The sequence below is a fragment of the Ovis aries genome, chromosome 20, assembly GCF_016772045.2.
Source record: "Ovis aries strain OAR_USU_Benz2616 breed Rambouillet chromosome 20, ARS-UI_Ramb_v3.0, whole genome shotgun sequence".
Taxonomy (NCBI): domain Eukaryota; kingdom Metazoa; phylum Chordata; class Mammalia; order Artiodactyla; family Bovidae; genus Ovis; species Ovis aries.
Window position 1 is genome coordinate 3,599,439 of NC_056073.1, and position 21,285 is coordinate 3,620,723.

Genomic DNA, 21,285 nt, shown 5'->3' on the forward strand with positions numbered 1-21,285 from the left:
CAACAGTGTGAATCAGCCATAAGTATACATGTATCCCCTCCTTTTTAAACCTCCCCGCCCCCCTCCTGTTTGTCGTTAATTCATCTGACTGTGTCAGGTCTTACTTGCGGCACGTGGGATCTTCCTTGGGTCATGCAGGGTGGCGCGTGGATTCTCTAGTTGTGGCTCAGTAGCTGTGGCTCAGGGGCTCAGTTGCTCCACAGCTTGTGGGATCTTAGTCCCTAACCAGAGATCGAACCTGCGTCCCCTGCATTGCAAGGTGGATTCTTAACCACTGACTTCTTAACCAGGGAAGTCCCTGTTGATAATTGGTGAAGCTGATGATATGTGTATGCATCCATATGTAGCAGCTCATTTTACTCTTCCCAGTATTTTTTTTTAGGTTTTTCTGTAGTAAAAAGCTCTTTAAAAACAGTTTTTTTGTGGGTAGCTAAATGCATAGCCACCTTGCAGGTGAGATCTCCTTTAAATTAGGTAATAAAGCTCCTTTATATGATGTTTCACAGACTACAAACACAACTCTTAAAATTTTTTTAATTTAATTAAAAATTTTTTTTAGTTTTTATTTTGGATTCTAGTTGATTTACAGTGTTTTGTTTGTTTCAAGTGTATAGCGGAGTGATGCAGTTATGCAAGCATCCATTCTCTTTCAAGTTGTTTTTCAGTTTAGGTGAGCAGAGCCCCCTGTGCTGTTCATTCGGTAGGCCCTTATTGGTTGTTTTATGTAGAGTAGTGTGTGTATGTTAATCCCAGACTCCCGATTTATCCCCCCTCAGTAGTGGAAGTGTCAGTCATTCAGTGAGCCGTTCCCGTCTCAGCTGCTGTGTGTAGGTGGTCGCCTGGGATGAGTCCCGACCTCATGGGAGAGGCGTGCTGGTCCTCGTCGGCCGCCTTGCTGTCTCTGGTCTGTCCAGCAGAAGGCACCGTGGGCGCCTTGAGGACTGTGCCTGTCTGCGGGTGACAGTGTTCTGTCGGCCTGGCCGTGATGGACAGATGAAGGCGCTGGAGAGGATGCCGTGTGTGGCTTTTTCTTGGGAGTGTGTATACTATACACAGTGTGTACACACTAGACACGGTGCATACACACTATACATGGTGTGTACATACAATGCATGGTGTGTACACTATACACTGTGTACACTACGCGGTGTACACACTGTACATGGTGTGTACACTATACGTGGTGTGTACATACACAGTGTGTACAGTGTACACACTACACAGTGTACACTATACACTGTGTACACTCCATGGTGTGCACACTGTACATGGTGTGTACACTATACGTGGTGTGTACACAGTACGTGGTGTGTACATACACAGTGTGTGCAGTGTACACTCTACACAGTGGACACACTATACACGCTGTGTACACTATACACAGTGTACACTATACACTGAGTGCCCTCTGTTTGCAGCAGCTCCCCAGATGGTCTGATTCTGTCAAAGAGAACCTGTGAGTTTCTGTTTGACTAAACATTGTCTATATTCTCCATTTGTTAAAATCCAAGCACAGTTGGATGCAGCCTTTTGGAAGCTAAACGAACTTCTGTGATCTGGGAAGGAAGCTGTGATGAGTTCTGGCAGTGTGTGGTCATTATAGTGACCAGGTGGTCCACGAATTGGCGAGGAGCCAGTGGACACAGGTCGGGTATTGGTACAGTCTTGGCCTCTGTTGGTGCTTGTTCCATCTTGCAGACCTGGGTCTGCAAGGCTCAGGGACAGTAAAGTCACTTCCCCAGCTCACACAGCTGGTAGGTTGTGGAACCTGATTTTAACTCCATTTTCAACACCCGTATTTTGTGAATTCTACATTCATAGATTTCGATATTAAAGTATTCTTCCCTAGGGAAGTATTTCAGAGTCACGTGTGGTTTTGAATTTATTTTTTTACGCACTTATTTAGTTTATCTTTGGCTGCAACGAGGGCTAGCTGTGATGTGTGGGCTCTTTTGTCTCGGTGCAGAGGCTGAAGGGCCCTGCCGCTCGTGGGGGTCTGAGTTCTTCACAGAGACTGAAATCCCCATGCCCTGCACTGGAAGGCAGGTTCTTACCCCTGGACTCCAGGGATTCCCCCTTGAATGTGTTCTGAGATGATCAGACTTCCAGTTTCCTGTGAAACTATCTTTCAGAGTTTGCTTTCTTGTTTTGCAGAAGCATAAAGAAACCAGTGCTCCTTCTGCGTGCTTTGCTTTGTTTGGGTTTGAGGAGGTAAAAGTTCTCCTGTCCATCAATTGTTTAGAAAAGAAGGGTGTGTCCAGGGTGTACTAAGTGATAGAGTGACGCGGTTCTGGGACGCTGTTGGGTTTGTGGGGTTTGCTCTGCTTGAGTACATAGCTGACGGGGAGGTGGAGGAGTGGCTGCTTCCTTTGGTCACGGTGGGGTCTCTGGGGAAGGTAGCCGCCATGGGGGGCCTGCGGGGCCCCCACAGTCGCATTCGCGTCTGGAGCGCTCTGTTTTCAGGCTGCAGGTTCTGGGCTGTGTCGACGTCCTCATCGTCTGGGCTCAGAAGCCCTCAGTGCACCAAACCAGAAAGGTCGGCACGGGGATGGAAGGATTGTACTCTGCTGGGAGTTCCTGATGTTCATAGACACTCGTGGATGAAGAAGATGTGCAGTCGTTGATAATATAAAATGCATTCTGGACACAGAGTCGTCCTAGTTACCGTAAAGGTGGCTGAGTTCCGTGTTGGAGTGTTGTCACCCAGCCCCAGAGGTGGGGACAGTGACCTTTGCTGTCTCCTTGCTTCCTTTCAGAGGTTGTCAGCCTCTTGTGGTTCTGACGTGTTTGCCCACCACAGCTGATCCCGGCTGTCTGGACCAAGGATGGACAGAAAGACACCGCCCTCCTCCCGAAGGACACGCCCCAGAAGTAGCACAGTCACTTCTGCTGACATCGGGTGGGCGGGAACGTAGCCGGAACACGCCACGTGGAGCTCAGGGGAGCCGCGAGGGCGAACTCGCTGCTGGTGACCAAGCCCCCAGCTAAAAATTAAGGGGGCCATTTCTTTGGGAGGGAAGGGTGTGTGAAGAGTTGTGCTGATCATACTAAATTCCTTTATTTTAATTGAAGTGTAATTGGTTTACAATATTGTGTTTATTTCTGCTGTGCGGGAAAGTGATCCAGTTAATTTTTTTTTCCTTTATGGTTTATCACAAGATATTGAATGTAGTTCCCTGGGCTCTATAGTAGGACCAAGGTTTTGTCCATTCCTGATGTAATCCTTTGCATCTCTTAACCCTAAACCCTGAGCCCACCCACATACCACCCCCAGCCCCCATTCTGTTCCCGTGTCTGAGTGTCTGCCTCACGCTCCGCCCGCCCCCGCAGCCCCCACAGGTCTGTTCTGTCTGTGTGTCTGCTTCGGAGATCGGCTCTTTGTGTCTTAGTTTAGATTCCACCTATAAGTGATACCTTATAGGTGTTCACTTTCTCTTTCTGACTTATTTCACTTACATACTGAATTCTTTGCTTGGTACTTTCTAAATAGTGTCTTTTTCTTTCCTAGGAGATTTTCAATTTCAAGGAGTTCTCGGTAGCAGATTTGCTGGAAAATGGAATTTTGGGTAGGATTAGAATTAGCCAATAATAATGCTATATTGCAAATGAAAACAATAAGAGGGACTTAAAAGGAATGTCGTTTGCTTCTCTCTCATGTGGAACCCAGGCTGGCTCTGCAGCAATGCTGGAAACACTACCACTGTCAACAGCCCGGACTTAGGAGGCTGCCTTCTGGTTCGGGATGTTGCTTGAACTTCATCCGTCAGGTCAGCCAAGAGAAAGGAAGGAAGACAGAGGGAAGAAAGGGATACAGGGGAGCCAGGCATCTTTCATAGAAAATTCCTAGAAGTGGCCACAGCACACTTTTGCTTTCATTTCATTGATCAGAACACCGTCGTTTGGCCATGCCGGTGAAGCAAGGCTAGAAAGTGTGTTTCTTCCCCCCCGGCCCCCCCGCCCCAAGCAACAATGAGACTCATGAAAATCAGAGTTTCTGTTACTAAGGAAGAGAATTACCAGCAGGCTCTGCTGCTGCTGCTGCTGCTAAGTTGCTTCAGTCATGTCCGACTGTGTGCGACCCCGTAGACAGCAGCCCACCAGGCTCCCCCGTCCCTGGGATTCTCCAGGCAAGAACACTGAAGTGCGTCGCCATTTTCTGCTCCAATGCATGAAAGTGAAGTCGCTCAGTTGTGTCCGACTCTTAGCGACCCCATGGACTGTAGCCTACCAGGCTCCTCTGTCCATGAGATTCTCCAGGCAAGAGTACTGGAGTGGGTTGCCATTGCTACCTGCTGTCAATTTGGGAAGAACAGTCTAATCTACCTGCCTGACGTGCTGCAACAGGGAAAATGATTAGAAAACATTTTGCTGCTTTACAATTGTGTTCATGTGAGGCTGTCGGCTATTTCTCCCCTCCCACTCCTTATAAACACTTGGGTTTGCAGGGACGTCTGATGTTTACGGGTCACGGCTGTGTACAGACAGTCACTGTCTTAGGTCGACCCCCAGAGCCTTTCCTGAAAAAGAGCAGTCCCATTTTCCGGTGGATGCCTGGTAGCCCTGTCTGTCACTGTCTTGCAGCACTTCAAAGTTGCATTGTTTGAGGTTCTGCTTGTCTGAAAGTGGACTCTTCTTTTTTTTTTTTTTTCCCTACTTTGCTCCCTAGAAGGATTTCCCCCCTTTGTTTTAGAATAGAAACAGTCTGAATGCATATTTGAACTGTTTCTGGCTCAAGACTGAAGTAGTTGTGAGACATTGATTCTAACCTAGACCACGTACAGTGACTGTAGAATTTTTATCTTGACTTGTTGTTCTCTGTAAAAAGTGACTTTGCCTGTGTAGCAAGGTGGAAAGATTTGATTTACAATTAAACTTGGAAATGCAAAGAAAATATTTTCTGTTGAAAGGGAAGCCTCTGACGCAATTGGTGGGAATGGGAGTCAGTGCAGTCCTGCATTGCGGGCAGACGCTTTACCGTCTGAGCCACAAGGGAAGCCCACAGAGGTTCCTCAGAAAACCAAAAACAGAGCTACTGTCTGACCCAGCGACCTCACCCCTAAGTGCCTAGCTGGACAAAACCATAATTCAGAAAGATCCACGCACCCCTGTGTTCATAGCAGCACTATTCACAGTACCCAGGATGTAGAAACAACCTAAGTGGCCACCGACAGATGAATGGATGAGAAAGATGCGTGTACACACACACACGAATATTACTCAGCCATGAAAAAGAATGGAATAACGCCACTTGCAGCAACATGGATGCAACTAGAGGGTTTCATGCTAAGTGAAGTAACTCGGAAAGAGAAAGACGAAGCCCCTATATCCCTTAACATGTGGAATCTGAAATTGGACGCAGATGAACTTACCCGTGAGACAGAAACAGAGCTCGTAGACAGAGCAGACTGGGGGTTGCCAAGGAGGAGGGGTAGGTGGGGAGGGAGGCACTGGGAGTTTGGGGTCAGCAGATGGAAGCTATGATACATAGCATGGATAAACAACAAGGTCCTACTGTATAGCACGAACAGCTATAGTCAGTTCTTTGATAAACCATAGTGGAAAAGAACATTTAAAAAAAAGGGTGGAAGTTGTTTGTTTCCTTCTCCAGCTTCTCTGGTGTCTTCGGTGAGCCCAGCCTCTGCTTGGTAGAGGAAATGCACACAGCTGTGCCTGCCCCAGGCGCAGTGTGCGCGGCCGTGTGAAAGCCTCTGTGGTCCCGCGTCCCCCGGTCCAGCCGCTGCCCGCCCCGCCCTGCCTCCAGCTCTGGGGAGAGGCGCTGACCCCCCAGCGTGCTCATCCACCTCGGTGCCCCCGGCTCCCCCGGCACCTCTGCCCTGCCCGATGCCTGTCCCTGGCGTGCTGCTGGCTGCTGATTCCAAGTCAGTCACATGGACTTGGGGCTCATGTGTGGCTCAGGTTGTGTCCTTCCTTCCCTTGACTGTCCCTGTGGTCCTGCAGCCCCTGCGAGGTCTGCCCAGGTGACCTGCTCCGCCGCCTCGTTCAGAGCCCCAGGGGACCTCTGGCCGGGCCTGCAGGCCCTGCCTCGTTCAGTCTGTGCTGGGAAGGACCAACAGGACGGGAGGGGAGGCCGGGAGCCGCCTTCTGCCTCCACGCCCCAGAGCTGCCTTCTGCCTCCAGGCCACTTCTCACCTCCTGCTCCCCTCACTGGCGCCTGGGCAGGGGCCATCCTCTGACCCTTGGTCCGGCCCCTGGCTCCTTCCTCTCCCACAGTCTGCCCTTCTGAAGCCTACACCACATTCCCATAGCTGGTCCTGTGGCTTTGATGTCAGGTTGAAAGGGTGTCTTTTCTTCCCTAGAGGAACCTTCCATGAACTCCTGATGAGGGAAAGGAATAAAGCAATTTGTAAATTTCTCTCTAGATAGTAGCATGGCTAGCAGAGTTACAAGGGTCTGCTGAACAGTCCCAGTGTATCAGTTGAAATGACTCTCCATCTTGTAGTAACATTTCTGTGATTTTTTTTTTTTAGGGTGATGATCTCTTTGTGTCTAGAAGCAAAGGAGAACCGATGATTACTTTTCAGAATGCTATTTTATGACACTTGATTTTATGGTGTGTGAAAATTTCAGTGTTCCTCTTTAAAAAATTTTTGTTGGCGTGTAGTTGATCTACAGCGTTGCGTTAATTTCTGTTGTACAGCAAAGCGGCTCAGTACGTGTACACATATGTATCTTCCTTTTCACGTTCTTTTCCATTATGGTCTGTCGTAGGGTGCTGAATATCTGTGCTCTAAGGTAGTCCTTGCTGTCCATCCATCCTATATGTAAGAATTTGCATCTGCTCATCTCAGCCCCCAGCTTCCCTGGCAGTGCCGTGATCAGCACTCAGCACTTTCACTGCTTTGGCCCCCAGTTCAGCCCCTGGTTAGGGAACTAAGATCTCACAAGCCGCTTGGCAAGACCGAGAAAAAACAAGGAAAAAGTCCAAATCAAACTCCCAGGCCTTCCCCCTCCCCACCCCTTCGGCAGCCAACCTCCAGGCTGGTCTTTACCTCTTCTGTTTTGTAGACAAGTTCATTTGTGTCTTGCGTTCCCCGTATAAACGATGCCGCCTTGTAACTCTCTTTCTCTCGCTGATTATTTCACTTGGTGTGAGCATCTCTAGGTACATCCATGTTGCTGCCAGTGGGATCGTTTTGTTCTTTTTGTTTCTTATGGCTGAGTAGTGTTACTTTGAGCTTCTATTCATATGCCACACCGTCTTTATCTGTCCGTCTGTTGAAGGACATTTAGGTCGTTTCTGTGTCTTGGCTGTTGTGAATAGTACCGCTGTGAACCTAGCTGTGCCTGTATCTTTCTGAATTACAGTTTTGCTCTTGGGCAGACTTTGCAGCTGAAAAAAATAGGCATGGGTTAATATGCCCAGGAGGGGAGTTGCTGGATCATGTGCTAATTCTGTCTTTAGCTTTTAAAGGACCCTCCATGCAGTTTCCCCATAGCGGTTGCACCGCTTTACATCCCCACCAGTAGTGGAGGAGGATTCTCTTTTCTCCATACCGTCTGCAGCATTTACTAAAATTGCATTGTTCTTAAACTTTTCATTCTCTAAGTCAGCCCCTTTCCTGGTAGTTTTAGCAAGAATATGGGGTTTGGTGACCCAGAGATGGGTAAAGCCGATGACTGGCCAGGTGGGGTTGGATAAGTCACTCTTATCTGTTGGGGTCTCAGTGATTCCATATTTAACTGTGAGTCTGTACCTACCTCACAAAGTCGGGGTGTGTATAACAGGGGGGAGCCATGCGCCAGGACGTCTGGGGTGCAAGTGGCCCCACTCCAGCTTGTTCCCAGCACCTGTCTGCCCAGGGGGCCGTCTGCCCTGGTTCCCACAGGCCTTCACAGGTGCTGGGGATGATGCCGGCCGTCCTGCGTCTGATTCCCCTCCTACTTACGGTCAGTCAGTTCAGTTCAGTCGCTCAGTCATGTCCGACTCTTTCCAACTCCATGGACTGCAGCACGCCAGGCCTCCCTGTCCTTCACCAACTCCCGGAGTTTACTCAGACCCATCTCCATTGAGTCGGAGATGCCATCCAACCATCTCATCCTCTGTCGTCCTCTTCTCCTCCTGCCTACTTACGGTAGGCTTCCCATTCTGTGTCCAGGTTTTGCTTTATTTCCTCCGTAGACACGAAGTACCTTGATGTTTTGCACACTCATATCACACCCTGCACTTTCCCTGTATCAAAAGCTCCTGTTAACCTCTCCTTCACACTTGCTTATTTAATGCTTTGGGGGATGATTTCTGTAGCTCTTGGGCAGACTTTGCAGCTGAAAAAAATAGGCATTGGTTAATATTACCAGAAATTAGTGAACTAAAAAGTCTGAGCTCATCATGTATAGTTTATAATCTTATTTCTTATCTGATCCTTTCAGATTCTGAAAAGTACCCAGACTCTAAATAACTTGTAACTAGCTGAAATTATTCAGGGCTTGTAAAATCAAGAACATATGTCTTAATTTAAATACATTTCCCACATACAGTTTTGACTGAGAAGTATTTTTAGATTTAAGAAATTTATCTTAGAACTATGAAGTCATTTCATTTATCACACTAAAATATTTATGGCTCAGAAGTATTTTTTGACAGTTCATTTGTGGAACTCCAGACCTAATATATGTGACATTTCAATTTTGGTGGCCATGTTTACATAGCTCTTGGGCCTTCTCAAGGGCTGAATCCTCAGTTATTATAATTAAGCCGTCTTAGATTTCACATATATTTAGCTAGTGAATATTCATGAGGCTCGGGAGAGGATAAAGGAGATGGTCTATGTTCAGTTAGTTGAGCACATATACACTTAAGGCCTGTTCTGGATGAACTGCTAAAGTAAATTAAGTCTGGATCTCTTAGCAAAGAGACAGACCCCAGAAAGAATGAGTCATGCAGTCACATAGACCCTATCTAAGGAATAGAATGAAAAAAATTGTATAGCTATAGAGGATAAACCAGTGGTGGAGAGGGAAGTGGGGAGGCTCCAGATAGGGGTAGGACATGAAGAGTTACAAACTATTGTGTATAGGCAGATAAGCAACAAGGATATATGGTGCAGCCCAGTGAATGTTGCCAGTAGTTACAATAACTGGAATATAACCTTTAAAAATTGTGCGTTGACTGTGTTGTGTACCTGTAACTTGAATAATCCAGTTCATCAGCAATACCTCAAAAAAGCTATCAATTTAAATAAAAAGAAAAAATTGTATGAAGTCAGACAAAAATCTGCCTTTACTATGAAAGTCAGTATATTTTGCTTATACTTTAAAAAGGTCAGCCTCTGCAAAACAAGCTTTGTATTTCTTCCCTTGAATTAATGAATTTCCTTTAAAAAGTTTTCCTTTATGTGAAGTTACAGTCCGTCCACCAGAGGTCCCTTGGAGGGTATATATCACCATCTAATACTTTATTTTTCATTCCTATTGCGGAAAGGCACAGGAAGTTGTTGTTTATAAATCTCATTATCAGTAGAAGTGGATTTCTAAGAAGGTTCATGCAGACAGAAAGTTCTGTTCTCAGAAGCATTTCTGTGGTCTTTGTTGTAGGCCACACTTTGGAGCGGTGGGCATGTGAGTGGCTGTGTGGTTGCACTGCCCCTGGAGCCGGGTGGTCAGCCTCGTGTTCATGGTGGCGGGAGCCTGTGATCAGGGTCACACTGCGTGCCGTAGCCATGGTTTAGGCTCTCTGGTTACTCCGGACCTCATGCTGTTCACTTGCGATCACTCTTTTTGTTAGCTCCCTAAAAATCTTCTCCAGGGAAAATGGGTTAACTTACTTCACAAATGGGTTCAAAAACTCACTACTAGGCGTAGACGTGCAGCTTCTGAAGCTGCCAGAGGCTAGCAGAGGCCCTGCAGGGTGCCTGATGATGGTGGTATGTGGACCCCAGGCCCCGCTTGAGACAAGTGCATGTAAATTGACCCCGGCACCGAGAGGGGTTCCCGTTTTATGCTAAGCATTCTTCTGTTTGCGTGGCTTTCATGATATATTTCCAGTCTTTCTTCAAGTCTTTGAAACGGGTGGTATTTTCTCCCTTTTACAGATGAAGAAAATAAATTTTAGGGAGTTTTATTAACTTGCTGCAGCCTATGGACTTCCCAGGTGGCACACTGCTAAAGAATCCGCCTGCCAATGCAGGAGGCACGGGTTCAGTCCCTGCATGGGGAAGATCCCCTGGAGAAGGAAATGGCAACCCCCTCCAGTATTCTTGCTTGGGAAATCCGTGGACAGAGGAGCCTGGCGGACCTCAGCCTGAGGGGTGGCAAAGAGTCAGACACGACTGAGTGACTGAGCACGCACACACAGGGTTATTAGCAAGAGAGGGGGTGTGAGGCCGGGTCTTTCTGCCTTCAGAGTTGGTGTGCTTTGAAACCACCATGCTGAAGCTGGGAGGAACCTGAAGTTACGCTCACCGCCCTTCGTGCCATCCTCAGAGAGCCGCGGCTCCTTAGGTCGCCTGTCTTTATAGGCCTCTCCTCCTGGCCCGGTCGCCTGGGTCTCTTCCACACACATCTCTACTTGATCCACGCCTGACATCGCACCCTCGGTTCTCCATATTTTGCCTTTTCTGCGATCTCTCGTCTTTGCGAACCAGTTGTACCCTGTATCTCCTTGCCCCATATATTAAAAACACAGACAAATATAAATCAAAGCGATGAAGCAAAACAGATGAACCTCAGCCTTGTTTGCAGCAGTGCAGGTCGCTGCGACACTGTTGGAAAGTGCCAGCATCCATCTGCAGGTGAGTGAATAAGCAAACTGGGGCATCCACACGGTGAAACACCGCTCCGTCATCCTGGGGAACAGATCACAAGTACACGGCGGCAACACGGATGAATCTGAAAAATGTTAGGCTGGCGGTGCCCTGGGGCCCGCGCTCCACAGTAGAAGCCGCCGCCCTGAAAGGCCCAGCTCTGCAAGTGCGGAGCAGCTTCCGTTCAGCCCAACTGGAGAGAAGCCATGGATGGCAGTGAAGGCCCAGCACAGCCAAAAAAAAAAAAAAAGAAACCACCCCAGAAATGAGAGGCTGGGGACTTCCGGGTGGTCCTGTGGTTAAGAGTCTGCCCTGCCTCGGGGGCTGTGGGTCAGTCCTTGTTGGAAGCTGAGCTTCCACCGCTGCAGACCAGCTCTGCCCCCGCTGCGACTGGAGAGTCCCTGTGTCCCAGTGAAGATCCCGCGTGACACCGCGAGGGTGCCGTGTGACAGCTGAGACCTGGCAGCCGAGTAAATAAACAAGTACTTTTTAAAAATTGAGCCTCGATCATTAAAAAGAAATGTTAGCCTGAGTGAAAGAAGCTACACTCAACTTGATTCTCTTTATATGAAATTTCAGAACCTGTGAAACTATAACGATCAAAATCACATTCCTTTGGGAGGGGTCTGGGGTGGACTGCAAGGGGCGCAGAAGTGGTGGAAATATTTTCTGTCTTGTTTTGGGTGCCAGGCATCCTAGCAGACAGTTTTTGAAATTCTCTTAACTGAAGACAGTATGTATTTTATCTTGTTTAAAAAGTAAAGTAAAATAAGGCTATGGTTCTTTTGCATAATTCGTGGCATTGTCATGCAGTTTTGCTGGTTCTGGCTTCCGGTCTCTTTTCCCACCTGACAGAAGCAGGTATGGGACATGACATTCTGTAGGCATCCATGCCTGGCACTTCGTGATATTGGGGAGGAAGAAATATTTCTCTACCTTTCTAGGTTCTGCCTGGTCCAAGAATTAAATTGATAGGAAACAGGTTAACAGGAGAAAATTAAACAAAAGTTTAATAACATGTATGCATGGGTCCTTTAAATTCCATCTGCAGCTGAAGACAAAAGAGGATATGGAGGTGGGGGCTTGGGACTTTAAAGGCAAGAACGGGAGTTTACAAGAAGAGGGAAAAACAAAGGTTTGGTGAGTGAACATTTGCTGGGCCAGGCAGAGGAAGTGGGACACAGCGTGGACTCTGCCCCAGGCCCTGTTCCCTGACCACACGTAGCCGTATTCCTTGCAGATAACTAGAGATAGCTCTGTTCTGGGAACAGGCCTTCTATCTAAATTCTTCAGTCAGCTAGGGGGAAGGTCCAAGTTTCTTCCTGAGTCTTTTGGGCATTGACTGTTTTCAGCTGCACAGAATCCATAGGCCAGAGAGGCCTTTTGGGGTGGCAGATTTTGTCCTTCTATGGTGAGTTCTCGAGATACTGTTGAATGCATGGAATACTACCTTCTGAAATACCTGGTCCATTAGAAAAAAAGAGTGTGTTTGGAATAGTGGGGGCTGAGGAGGATGTTTAACATGGTCTCTAAGTGCCTGGAAATCTAAGCTTCATAGAATATGCAGATAAGCCTTTATGAATTTAGTTACAGAGATTTGCCTATAAAAAAGTAAAGACTGAGTTTGTATACTTTTAGTGGTGTGCTTTGAATTTTTTAGCCTCTAGATGTCAGGTGGTGCCTGCAGTTTAAACTAGCATCACTCCTCTAACGTCTCCCCCTTGTTTTGGGAGTAGCTTTGGGCTGGAGCAGGCCTCTGAGTCACATCTCGGACCCTGGGGCTGTGAAGGTACTTCACTGCTGGAAGAAATCTGAGTTTACAGATTCCCTTTCATCAGCCAGGCAGAGACGCTGAACACTCAGTGGAGTTTTGGCTAGTGAGCCATGTGGTGGTGCCCTGTACTCTGGGGGAGCCAGAAGCTTGTCTGCTGGGAAGAACTCCCCACTTAAAGGCCGGCTTTAAATGTTTGCCTGAGTCTGGTGTTTCACTCCCAGGCATCCGTGTTTACGATGATACCAGGAGCGGTCAGAAATGGAAGGCATAAGACATTTTTGTACAAATTGAGGGGTTCTCAGCAAAACTCCCACAAGAATGCCTGCTATACAACTTTTCCTTCCAACCATAAAAAATATATTTCTTGAGGAAAAATGGGAAGAAAATACTGATGTTGTAACTGGCATTTTCATGTCCTGGAAACTGCACTGTCTAACGAAAGCATGATCATTTTGTTCCCATGCTGGAACTGAGTTGCTCACTTTTCTGTCCTTGGATATTGAAATTATTTCACATTTTTCTGTTAATAGGTAATAATTAATAAGAGCTTCATAAATTTTAAGTACCAGGCAAGGATTATATTTAGGGTTTTTTTTTTCCATTGATAATCTTTTATTATTACACAGTATGAAGCAAAGAAGTTGTAATTATCTTAAAATTTTATGGCCAGAAATTTTTAGAGCCACACGTAATAAGCAGGGGAGCATGTATAGAAGGAAGAATGGGTTCTTTTTTAAAAAATTAATTTATTTTTTAACTGCACTGTACGGCTTGCGAGACCAAGAATTGAACCTGGGTGCCGCAGGGCAAGCTCTGGGTCCTAACCATCAGACTGCCAGAGAAGTCCTTTCATTTTTCTATTGAAGTAGAGTTGATTCACAATGTCATGTTAGTTTCAGGTATATTTAATGTTGAGATGACTGTTCCCTTGTATAAATCTCGGTCTGGACTTTGGATTTTCTGTTGATGTATTCCAGAGGCAGCGTGGCCTCAGGGGTCAAGAGTATGGGTGGTGAGCCCATCTCCTGTGGCTGATCCCAGATTCTCTCTACTAATGCAGTCAGTAGGAAAGAGAAAATAAGCTATGAAGTTTAGATTAAAAATCTTATATGTTAGACAGAAATATTTCCTCTATATTGTCTTCTATAATACTGTATAAGAATATCCTTGTAAATTTTCAAGTTAATATTCTTACACAGTGTTCACTTGAGATATTGTACATATTCAGGGAGAAAGGGGGACAGGAGAGAGGCAGGCCCCTTACCTTTACTGACTCGCCCTATTCCCTTCTGACTTGACGCAGTAACGTCCTGGTGCCTCAGTCTCCTCCACTGTGAGGGTGGAGAATAGCAGATTTCCAGGGTGAAATAGCGAATGCTTAGGGCAGGGCGTGGCTCAGGAGGTGCTGCATTAATGTCAGGCATTGTACTTACTAAGTCAGAACACATAGCATTGTGAGCATTATAAAGGCTCCTGTGTCCCTGTCGCCAGCTTCCCAAAGATGCCATCAGCAACCACCTCAGGGTGCCTGTTTTCCCACACAGCCAGCTGTTAGCAAAACTTCCTTGAGAGCATCTGGTACCGCTGGCATGTGATCCTTCTCTTTGTTCTTTGAGCCCTGACTTCCATTACATAATGTATCATTAATAAGTGTGCTTTGACTTTCGTCTTACATGTTTTTCTTCTTTTTGGAGGCCAGGATAGGCATGTTGTTTTCTTATAAAGACGGGTGGGGAGGGGTCATGGGATTGGAACGTTCGGAACCACTCTTCTGATGGTATATGATAGAGGTGCGTAGAGTCTTTAGAAACTCTGGGAAGCGACTCTGAGGATCCACTTTTTCGAAACTCTCCTTTGGTTTTCAAGGAAAAAAAGCTGGTTGACAAGGCAAGAGTTCTGTAGGAAGTGGAGGCATGGAAGTGGTCAACCCAAGGTGATGCTCTGGTGGATAACCTGGGGAGAAGCTCTTTGCTCCTCTGACTTCAGTCAGAGCTGTTTTCCCTCCTTGTTATCTGGGGTGTTCTGAGTGAGCTCTGGTTGGGAGAATGCAGCCCTGGCTAACGCGGGTTTGAAGATCTTCTCCACACAAGAGACGTAAGTCCCAGGGGGCACGCTCCTGGCTCCCCAGATGCTCAGTCATCTGCCCGCCTCTCTTGCAGCGATCCTGGGAGGGCCTGTGGGGGCGTTTGGTGGTGGTTATGGTGGGGGTGATGCGGGTGATTATCATGGTGGGGGTGATGGGGGTGGGGACAGTGACGGGGTGATGGGGGTGGTGATAGTGATGGGGGTGGGGTAGGGGTGATGGTGGGGTGGAAGCTGGTGGCTATGGTGGGGTGATGGAGGTGGGGATAGTGATGGGGTGGGGGTGATGGGGATGGTAGTTGGTTGCTGGGGTGGGGTGATGGGGGTAGGGACAGTGTAGGGGGGTAGGGGGAAACAGCAGTGAGTGTGGTGGTTATGGTGGTCGTGATGGGGTGGTGGGTCATGGCAGAACCCTTCTGGGGTGGGTTGAGTCACCTGGCTTGTGGCTCCTGAAGTGAACAGGCATGCTTCCTGATTCTGTAGCTAAGACAGGTGCCCTCACAAGCTGTAAGCTACCCTGAAATAAAAGCCCTGTCTCTCTGTGAAACAAGCCTCTGTTGACGTTTTCTCAGTGGCTTGGGGTCTTGTTTTTGGCGATCTCCACCTTCTTAGCCTGCCGCTGACTCCCTCTGGGTCTAGCTCAGCTTTTACAGGAGGGAAAGTACGGGTGAGTCACCCTGTAATTCCACAACCCTGGGCGAGTGTAACACAGATAGAGACCTGTGCAGACTCTGTCCTGCGTGGTGCCTCAGAACAGCGGCGGTCACGTACCTTCCAGCAGTGCAGCTGCACCTGGAAGGTTCTTGGTGTTCTCGTGTCCCTGTGTTTTTTAGGATGCTCAGGGGGAGAAGGTGGATTAAAAGCGGATGCTGGCAGTTTTATATCCTTGGCCAATTCTTGGCCAGTCGTGAGAACAGATACCAGCGAAGTCTTCCGAGCAGAACCCATCACTGCCCTTTGGTTTCCAGCCGCCGACCCTGTGGATCCTGTCCCGGGTCTGCAGCTGCCGCCCCGACAGCGAGCACGCGGCGGAGGCTGGCGGGGCGGGAGGCCCAGGAGGGCGTCTGCGGGCGGGCTTCGTGCGGCTATTGTTCCGGGTTAGCCCTGCCTCAGCTTGCGGAGCACGTTCCCCCAGCCCCGCCTCGGGATTCCCGACAACCTGGGCAGAACCAGACTGCGTTTTATTCCACGGCGATTACACTTGGGGGGTGATTGCTGAATATTTCTGTTATGGGTTCTCCTTTCAGGGTCTCTAAAGACTGATCACTGCCTATCCCAGCCTGGGCGCCGCCCTCTGAGGAGGCATCGCCAGCTGCTCCGCCCTTCTCCCCCAGCCTCCAGCCCTCCCCGCTCCCCATCCTCCCCCACGCCTCCCCCATCTTCCATCCCCCTCCCTCCATCCTCTCTCCCCCCAGCCTCCAGCTCTCCCCTCCCTCCATCCCCTCTCCCCCAGCCGCCCTGCTCCCCATCCTCCCCCACCCCTCCCCCATCTTCCATCCCCCTCCCCCTCCCTCCATCCCCTCTCCCCCAGGCTCCAGCCCTCCCCGCTCCCCATCCTCCCCCATGCCTCGCCCATCTTCCATCCCCTCCTCCATCCTCTCTCCCCCAGCCTCCAGCTCTCCTCCTCCATCCCTCTCCCTAGTCTCCAGCCGCCCCGCTCCCCATTCTCCCCCACCCCCTCCCCCATCCTCCCCCACCCCACCCCCATCTTCCATCCCCATCCCCTCCCTCCATCCCCTCTCCCCCAGCCTCCAGCCCTCCCCGCTCCCCATCCTCCCCCACCCCTCCCCTCCCCCATCTTCCATCCCCATCCCCCCCTTGCCCTCCCCCCCTCAGTACCAGCAGCCTGAAAGCAGGTGCTGGCAGTCCAGGTGTTTCTCTCCATGTTCAGACCCCGGTGGGATGCGCGTGCCCCTGTCTGTCTTTTCTCTGTGTCTTCTCTAGAGAGAATTGTTCACTCACTAAGTCCTGTCGGACTCTTTGGAGACCCCATGGGCTGTACCCAGCCAGGCTCCTCTGTCCATGTCCATGGGATTCTCCAGGCAAGGAGACTGGAGTGGGGCGATGTTTCCTTCTCCAGGGGGTCTTCCTACCCAAGGACCCAGCCTGTGTCTCCTGCAGAGTATTCAATACATAAATAAATACAAAACATGAAACACTTTTTTCCTCACAGTTGTTGATAGTCCTACATAGCACATCTTGCTTGTAAAAGATAGAAACACTCCCTCTAGAAAGATGCAAAGTGAAATGTGAAATTTACTAGCACCGCCCCCCTTCTAGTTTCAGCCCCTTTGATGAAATGGCTCTTTTTCAATTTGGTGTATATTCCCCCCCTCTCTCTATATATATAATTTTGCATTTTTTCCACTTAACTGTATATCTTGCAATCTTTTCATGTCATGTTGTACACGTTTCCCTTGTTAGTATTCTAGAAAGTGGGTGAGGTATGATTCATTCACCTAGTTTCCTACTGACTGACACTTAAGTGGTTTCGTGTATTTTGCTGCAGTAAACATCTTTGTATGCTGATCATATATATACAAATATTTCTTTAGATTTACTACAGGTAGAATTGTTCATGCAGAAAGTTGTTTTCATTTGTAATGCATCCTGGCAAATTGCCCTCATAATCTTTTTTGCCATTGCACATATGGAGCTGTCTGCCTCTGCTTTAGTTACTGCCATTCTTATAAAATTTATGCTGGTATGAAATATTTATGCTGGTATGAAACGTATCTTCCTGTACGTTTCTTGATTGGAAGGCTGGGGGAGCCTTTCCCTGGATCTTTTTCATTTCTTCTTTGCATTGTGTGCTGACATCATTTGTAGTCGGGGAGGGACTGTCTTTTTATCTTATTGATTACTAATGGGGTTTTTCATCTACTTTGGATATTCTTGGCGTGTATTATATATATAGCATATATTTTCTTGGTCATTTTTAAAATTTCACTTATAGCATCTGTTGTATCAGGGCTTCATCAGATTTGTCAGCGATTGATACGTTCATTTTTAAAGTGAAAGTGAACTCGCTCAGTCGTGTCCGACTCTTTGCGACCCCGTGGAATGTAGCCTATCAGGCTCCTCTGTCCATGGGATTTTCCAGGCAAGAGTGCTGGAGTGGATTGCCATTTCTTTCTCCAGGGGATCTTCCCGACCCAGGAATTAAACCCGGGTATCCCACATTGGAGGCAGACGCTTTACCATCTGAGCCACCAGGGGCTCCTTGTTCATTTTTGGGGGAGTATAACTAGTTTTGAAACCCTCTTCCTGCCCAGCTATTTTAAAACATACTTTTTAATACTTCTAAATGGTTTGTTTTAATTTTTTCTCACTCTCCTTTCTGGTATTGTATAGCTTCCTCATATACTGTCAGGGAGGATACATCTGAGGATTTTGTTATGCTGTGTGTCTGAGGTACATTGTCAGCACCATCTCCTTTTTAAGCTGTCTTCATTTCCTTGGGAGAAAGTTTAAGGATTTCTGAAAGAGTCAAGAGCTTCTCTGTGAAGACGGTCACTTAGGTGTGCCTCCTTCTGAAGTGTGGCTTTTAACCATATTTAGATCTAGCAATAAATGTAGATCATGCTCTGACCACAGAGGACCTGGGATTGAAAATAATGCCAATTTCATTTTGATTCAGATCTTAACAAATAATGGTTATAAAAAACACTCAGAAAAATCATCAGCATTGGGAATTTAAGTGGATAAAAGCAGTGATGATGTAAGGAGAGCCCCAGAGTTTTGATGCTGTCATTTCTTATAGACGAGGAGGAATTCTGTTTAAGCAAAGGAGAATTGAGCTTGAGAATGAAGAAAAGAGAACCTCTTCCCCCCAGAGTGTTAAACTGCGTGCATCACGCAGAGCACGAGATGTGCTGTGACTGGAAGTGAGGACCGCAGGCTCCTCGGTGGGGGACCAGCTGTGGGCTTGGAGTCAGTGGGGCTGTGAGGTTGTGGCTAAGCTGAGGAGTTACTGGGAAATAACACTGGTCTACTTTCATCCATGGAGTCCTGGGATAGTTTGCAATCTTATTCTTTCTAATGATGAGTAGATCAATGGTGTGATTTTGGTGGAATTGTCCTGAAAAGAGTCTTGCTTTTAACAAAGTGGGTTGGGGGAAAGCGTGGCTAGGGCTCCAAGATGTCCAGTTTCTTTCTCTCCATCTGTGGTCCCCCGGAGGCGGGGCACACAGACCGATGGACCAGCTGGAAATTGGATGTCAGCTGTGCTCATGGGGACATCATGATGCTTCTGTTATTGGGGAAGAGTTTTCAACCCATTGGACTGTGGCTTCAATCCCCAGTCGCAGTGTCTTTGGTCACGACCCCTGTGGGTGAAGGTCCTGACAGGTGGGCGGGGCTGCTGTTACTGGGATGAGGCCCAGGGCCCGAGTGATGGGGGGTGAAGCTCACGGCGGGGTTGGGGGCTCGTAGGGGCTGTGGCATCAGGTCTGACTCCCGCCCTGCCCACCCGAGCTTCCTGGTCACAGCCTGTCAGTCTCAGGAGCTGGTCGTCTCACTAATCCCAGCTGTCTCTTCCAGCTAGTTTTCCTTCTTCTGTAACAAATCTTACAGCTTCGCCCCACTGCTTGCACCGTCTTGTATCACAGAGGTGCTTCCTGGCAGGAACAGGGAAATTCCTTAGACCCCCTTTTCCTCTGCCTCCCGTCTTCCCTCACATGGACTCCACGCTTCATCTTGTCTTTTCCCTCTCCTCCCCTTCCATCTGTCTGTCCCTTCTCTCTCTCTGTTTGGATTGAGCCTTTTGCCAGGTGGCTCCTAGTCTTCCAAAATTCACACCTGACCGTTATTAGTAAATGCAGAGATCTCATCCTTGTCCTAAATTCCAGTGTGACCCTCTGGGAAGCCCTCCTGAGTATCCTTCCTACACCCTCTAGAATCACTGATCTGCAGAAGGTGAATTCCATCTTTTGTGTATCCCCACCACTGAAGATCTGGCCAAGCCTCACCTTTTCCTTTTTGTTTATTTTTTAAAAGCTGGCATTTTGTTTTCTGAGTATGGAATGATAGTATTGCAATATGCTTTTGCAAATTGCATCTTCTCCCCACCCTCTGCCCTTGGTGGCTGTGTGATCCTGGGCAAATGTTTAAGCTCTAAGTGCTTCAGATCCTGCTGTGAGTGGGTGGCATGACCCCATGACGGATTTTGTTCGCATGCCTGGCAGTCTATCTGTGTTACATGTCTGTAGGTAAAAATAGTACCTGGCACATGGCAGGCACTCCCTGAGTGTTTGCTAGCATCATCACACTCTTTCATGAAAGTAGGTAAACTGAGGCTTTTTGGTAGTGGTATTTGGGGCTCTAAAACAGACAATTGGAATGGAAGAAAAAGGGAAGGATACTTTAAACTTTTGTAGCAGATATAATTTTGTCACAATCCATTTAGAGTAGACTCAGCAATCATACTTGAACATTTCAAAGCGCATTCACAGCCACTGTTCACCTGGCTTTGTCTTTCCCCTTGGCTTGGTCAAAGAGGCAGGTTCCCTGTTGCCAAATGTTTGTTGTTTGGAATTACTGTTTGCACAGTTTCTATTCAAGCAGGTCTGTTTGCCTAATGTCTCAGACAAACACAGTTGTGCTGAGGACACTTGGTCTGGTGTTTCTTTAGAACAAAGGTCCTCATTTCTTGACATTTTTCTTCATGCTTGAAAGTGAAGTCCTTTTAAATTGGAGACTCCGTGTTTTTCCTGCATTATTAGATTGGGGCTTCTGTCATTTGATGACGCAGAAAAGAAGTGGGTTTTGGCATCCGATTTCAGGTCCCATTTAGGCTCTGAAATCTCAGGCTAGTTTCTTAATCTCCCCAACCTTGTTTGTGACATCATTAAAATGTGGATGTACCATCCAGCTCCAAGAATCATGGTGAGATTGCCGTGGAAATGTGTGAAGGTACTGAAAGAAATAGCTGATGGTGGCATTTCCCCTGAAGGACTTGTGTCCAGCCTGTAAAGCTCAGCTGCCTGTGTAAATCACCTTCATGGTGTGCGTGTCAGAGATGAGTTAAACTAGTTGAGCTGGTTGTTTTTTTCTTTATTTATTAATCCCGGGGGAATCCTGCCTGGGGTGTTAGAGGAGGGAATGTGATGAGCTGGTGCAGCAGTGAAATCTAACATCTGATTGGTTTGCCCAGTTGCAAAAAAAGTTAGGCAAGCACAACTTTCTTTTCGAGGGACTTCATTTGAACAGCTCTAAGGGTCAAAGGAGAAAGAGATGATTTAGTTTCCTTTTAGTAAGAGTTGTCTGCGTCCCGGGCAAAATAGTGGCGGAGGCGGGCTTTGGTCGTGTTTGTTTAAAAGAGGGAGTTGACTGTGAGTGGGAGTGTCTAGTCAGTGTTTTCCCTCCTGTCCAGAAACTTGCCAGGACTCTGACACATGAGTGCTGGTACGGAAAGCTTAGGGAGCTGCCGGACAGATTTCCCGTGGAAGGATGGGCCAGGTCCTGAGGGACGGTGGAGACTGGAACTCGAGGCTGGTGGCGCTGATGTGCTGCATGGGTCAGTAGCCACCTGTCCGCTGGCCTCCGCGCTGCAGGGCCGGGGGGTGGGGTGTGCAGGGCCCGGTGGGTCCCACGGCGGGGCTGTCCTAGGCTGCGGGGCTCCTCTCAGAGTCTGGGCGGGCGTCCATGACCACTCCTGCGGCTCCCTGG

General features: G+C 48.1%; 1 protein-coding gene across 32 annotated transcripts in view; it reads left to right on the forward strand.

Annotated features, from left to right (window-relative positions):
- DST (dystonin) overlaps window positions 1-21,285 on the forward strand; it is a 524,163-nt gene that overhangs the window by 194,077 nt on the left and 308,801 nt on the right. For 2 of the 32 annotated variants that reach the window (XM_060403009.1, XM_060403013.1), the window contains exon 1: window positions 20,988-21,133. The exons of the other annotated variants lie outside the window; for them this stretch is intronic. In XM_060403009.1, coding sequence (XP_060258992.1) covers window positions 21,067-21,133 — 67 coding nt within the window. In that variant the 5' untranslated portion in view covers window positions 20,988-21,066. Of the gene's footprint in view, window positions 1-20,987; window positions 21,134-21,285 lie in introns of those variants that run through there. 32 annotated transcript variants of the gene reach the window in all.